General features: G+C 34.9%; 1 protein-coding gene across 1 annotated transcript; it reads right to left on the bottom strand.

Annotated features, from left to right (window-relative positions):
- Window positions 1-2,089: 2,089 nt before the first annotated feature.
- Window positions 2,090-4,329, bottom strand: LOC149239335 (uncharacterized). Its single transcript, XM_089369833.1, has 4 exons — window positions 3,444-4,329; window positions 2,965-3,062; window positions 2,576-2,815; window positions 2,090-2,473 (listed from the first exon to the last, which is right to left on the bottom strand). Exons 1-4 carry the CDS (start codon window positions 4,327-4,329, stop codon window positions 2,090-2,092), a joined length of 1,608 nt encoding a protein of 535 aa, XP_089225959.1.
- Window positions 4,330-4,911: the final 582 nt, after the last annotated feature.

The following is a 4,911-nucleotide window of genomic DNA, read 5'->3' as shown; positions in this document are numbered from 1 at the left end:
AGTAACCAAGACCTATTAGATTAATTTCAGCAAGAAATCCTTTATTGAAATCCATATCCACGCATATGCGCACATATGTGGGCTTCAGCTAGAGTTATGTGTCTTCGCTTCAACAATAGAATCTTCCTTAGGCATTACCAATTGCAATCAAAGTAGCAATAGTCCACATATGCAGAGGAGGGTTAGAGAGTATTACCCAAACCGAAACCGAGATTGTAACCTGAAGCGGATCGAAAGAGGGAAGCCAATACTGCATAGAGAGCCCTACACTGCCCCAAAACCATGGTCGAAAGTCAAAAATCAAAACGCGGTCTTCCACTTTGTTGAAAACTGCAATAAAGAAACCTCTTGCTAGAGGGTAGATGTTCATATCAGCAGAGATTAAGGGCTTCCACTGCTCAAAAATCTAGGAATGGAGGTCAACAAGTTTTTGCCACAGGCCATTGAACCTACAAATCGGGCCAGCCTCCGAGAGAAAATTTACCTTACATAGAGTGTTAACCACTAGAGGGATCTCAATCGGAGGAGCTTCAATGACAAGAATCCCAAAAGAAGAGGAGCCAAAGACTAGATTCCCAACGTCACAATAGGAGAAAGAAGATAGCCCTAAGGGGCGGTGGCTAGAAACAATTTTGACAACATCGCAAAAAGACACAGGAGGCTTCACCTACCGAGAACCCTCTTGGCATGTAGAAGGAGTGACACAAAAATCACCAAAGTCTAAAAAAAAGGACAAGGTTGAATCAACCATCAAGTGTATAGTAGAAACATCACCCTTGGCAACGCTAAAGTCTAAGACCAAGGACACTAAGGAGCCAGTCATTGAAGGAAAGTGTAGACTCTTTTCCATGACAAAATGTGAAGGTTTGGATCTAGCTGCCGAGGAGGGCACAATTGAGGATTTAAGCAGAGCGATGGATGAAAACGTCAAAGAGCTCGAGGATACAAGAGCCATGAGAGCCTGAAACACCTTCATCAATGGAACACGCGAAGAGAATGGAGGTGCAGCCGACTAGGGCCGAACCCTATCTGCCGCAGCAGCGGAGAGTCATCACGCCATTTCTTAGGCTTCTCAACACTTTTTGCAAAAGAGATAAAAATTATTAAGGTATATTCTTTTAAGTAATATAGTATCACATATTAATTTTTAATAATAAATAATTAAAAATTACACATTAAAAATTTTGAACTTTATCTATGATTAATAGATTCAAGTTTATGATGGATTTAAAACATAGTTACCAAATTCGAATTCGAATTCGATTCGATACGGAAAAAATTCGACCCTATAAAATTCAATACGGAAAAAATTCGACATTATATATCTTACACATACTTAATTTTTATTTTTATGTTTTTTTATTTTTATTTTTAATTTAAATAAGCAATCATTATATGAAAATTCATTAAATCTTTCTCTACCAAGTATATTTATGTTTACTTATTTCCAACGTTAATTTCTCCTATTTAAAATGTTATAGACCCCTTCTCTCTAAAACAGCTTAGAAATAATGAAGATCAAAATGCATCAAATTAATTATTATTGCAGACTAGAAAAACATGTAAAAATAAAATCTAATAATATGAGTCACAACAGACAAAACTAGAGTTGAATGTAAAAATTGAGATATTGGATATTAAAATTATGATTTAAGTGATCTCTAAATACCATGAAATTTATCTCTAAATCACTAAATAGATCTATTTGAAAATGTACATGCCATCTACAAACATTGATACAACTCTTAAAGGGTCTTTTTTTGTAGATATCTACAAACTTCTGGAGAATCTGCTTGAAATACAACAACAATGATATCCAATTTAAGATTCAAATATGAATTTAGATCATTTACTTCATGCTCATTTTGTATTATACTTAAAAAACAATGTTACTTATAAAATAAACACCTTTAAACCTTATAAAAGAATTCAATAAAAGTAACTAAGAATCATAATATGTCAAACTAGAACAATTCAATCATATAAGTCAAAAAGTTAAAACATAGTTTAAGACTTATGTGCTTATACAAAATGCTAATAGAAATAAAAAATTTATGGTCACTACCATAAATGAAGGGCCAAAATTATCTTAAGATGTGTAGGTCATCTCATCTCCATTGTCCTCATCCACATCAGTGTATTCACTCATGAGAGAGTCATTATCACTACTAGCACTCTCATCTATAATATCTCTGAGCAAAACATCATTCTCATTGATGTGACGTGTGGATGTAGAAGACGATCCCACAATTGGTGCTTGTGAGGTTGCACTAGATGCATTAAAAATAGGGGGAACCTCTCGTACTATATTTGAAGTTGTTTTCTTCCCCTCCAAAGATTTCAGCCACAAGTGTAAATTGCAATGAATGCTAGCCAAATCTTCCAATTTGCTAGCTCCTAAATGGTTTCTTTTCTTACTATGGATGAACTCATGAGTGCTCCAACTCCTTTCACATGCTGATGCACTAGTGACCTATTTTTTTACATGAAAATAATATTATATTAATATAATAATTTACATGGAATAATTTGCAAATATACATACAAAATATAAATAATTATGATGCCTACATACCTGACTCAACACCTTGCTTGCAAATGATTGTAGTTCAGGTGCCTCATATCCATGGAGAAACCACCATTGAGCAGGGGTGACCTCTAGATGGTTCATATCTCGTAGTGCCCTAGCTGTAGTGAAAGCATGACCAGTCCCTTTCCTATATGATATTGATTGTATTCGTATTTTATATTGTATCTCAGGATCATGATACATCCTCTCCATGCAATTATAAAATCCCTCCATGATATCTCTATCCTTAGGAACAAGAAAGTAATTAGGTGCTAGAAAAAGCCCTGCAGCATGTAATGGCGTATGCAACATACACCACCTTTTTCCACAATTCTCCATATTGGATTATATATCGAACTATCATTCTTACATACCAATGATATGTGTTCTCTTACCCTATCCATGCCTTCGTATACAAAACCCATACATGCAGCATTAGAATCCACCATCCTCAATATTTGTACAATAGGCTCACAAATAGAGATGATTTTTTCTGCACATGACCAAAACATTTCATTGAAGATTGTTTTCTCTATTAGTTTACCACCTTCTGACCTTGACAAAGGAGAGTTCACCCACTCTTCATTGCATACAAATGATCTTAATGCAGCTTTTTGCTCTACCACCCTTTGCAGTGCAATAAAATGGGTGGCAAATCTAGTGTCACCTGGTCTCAGTAGATTCCTGGTTTTGTATTTTCTAAATATACTCAAACTCAATCAGTGGTTAAGAATGAATTTGACCAGTTTCCTTGCTTGAGATATATTTACTTGCACCCAACCTATTTTACCAATGTCATGAAGGGCTAGATCAATACAATGTGCTGCACAAGGTGTCCAAAACAACTTAGGGAAATGCTCCATCAATAGCTCACCAGCACAAACACAATTGGATGCATTATCAGTGACAACTTGGACTACGTTGTCCTCTCCTATAGATAATATGGTGTCCTTTAGTATCTGAAATAAATATTCAACAGTCTTTGTTTTGTCCATACAATCAATAGTAGACAAATGGATCACTCCCTGAGGACAACAAGCAAGTGTGTTCACAAGAGGTCTAGACTGGCGATCGATCCAACCATCACTGACTAAAGTACATCCAAAAATAGCCCATGAATCCCTTATTGGTTTAACTCTTTCCTCTATTCTTTGTTTGCTCCTATCAATTCCTTTGGTCCTAAGACTTTCATAGCTGGGAAGAACATATGAGGGACCAAAATGGCCGATCTTTTTTAACATATCATGAAATAATGAGCTTCTGATAGTGCTGAAAGAGATATTACAACCAATGAAAAAATCATAAACTGCATCATCTACCTCATTTCGCTCCAATGGCTTCCAAGCTTTCTCCAATGTTTGTTGTGTTGGATCAACGTCTGGTAAAGTAGGTTCTCTTTGTGATCCATATGGCATAGAAGATGTTGTAGATGCCACAAATGGTGGGAAAGAGCTTGGTGTTGAATTAATAACATTTTCTCTTCCCATGAGTGTATCTTGTGTTCTTTTTTTTCTTGCTTCTTGGACTACCTTTCCTTGCTTATGAGCATTGACTTCTTCACTTAAACTTTTCTTCACATCTTGATCAATTTTAGTACATGTTGCCACTCCTCCACCAGTTCCACCCACAATGCCAAGCAAATGATCTCTTGCTCGAGTCACTGATGTCCCACAAGTATTATTGCAGAACTTGCAATAAATTTTTCCATCATTTTTTCTTTCAAGATATTTCCATTCAAGAAGTTTCGATCTAGGTGCCATCAATTTCCTTTAGAGGGTCTCCAAGTATCCTGTTCGCAAGAAAAAAAGTCATTCAAATTCAATGAACTATATTTGTACATATTTTGAAAAACAAAAAATTTCAAACTATAGAGAATACAAAAGAGACAATGCATAGAAGCCTACTTATGAGATTACTTATAATTGAATTAAAAACATGGCAGTGTATGTGAAACTAAAACACATTAATTCCTAGAAATCTAGTAGAAAATTGCAAATATGGCCAGGAAAATTTTCAAAACTATTACTAGAGTGATAATTGGATAGAAACAAGGAAATTGATATTTACATGTCTATTAACAACAAAGACAAAATATTTGATCACAAATAACAAAAAATAGTTTTCATTTAATTTCAATTTGTTATGTGTCCTATCTTATCCAAATTTATTACACAATATGTGGACTACGGGAAATGAGCCCCTCTATTTGAATTCCACACCAGTGATCCTTGTTTTGCAATGGAATGCAATCCAGGTAATCACTATACTCCAACCTGGTAATAGATATCATAAAAAAATAATGAGAATAAAAACAAAAATGTGAGTTAAATATACTTGCATTT

Source organism: Pinus tabuliformis, chromosome 8, assembly GCF_031772625.1.
Source record: "Pinus tabuliformis cultivar Carrire ecotype Pingquan chromosome 8, CPIR1, whole genome shotgun sequence".
NCBI classification, from domain to species: domain Eukaryota; kingdom Viridiplantae; phylum Streptophyta; class Pinopsida; order Pinales; family Pinaceae; genus Pinus; species Pinus tabuliformis.
This window is presented reverse-complemented; position numbering and strand designations above follow the sequence as displayed.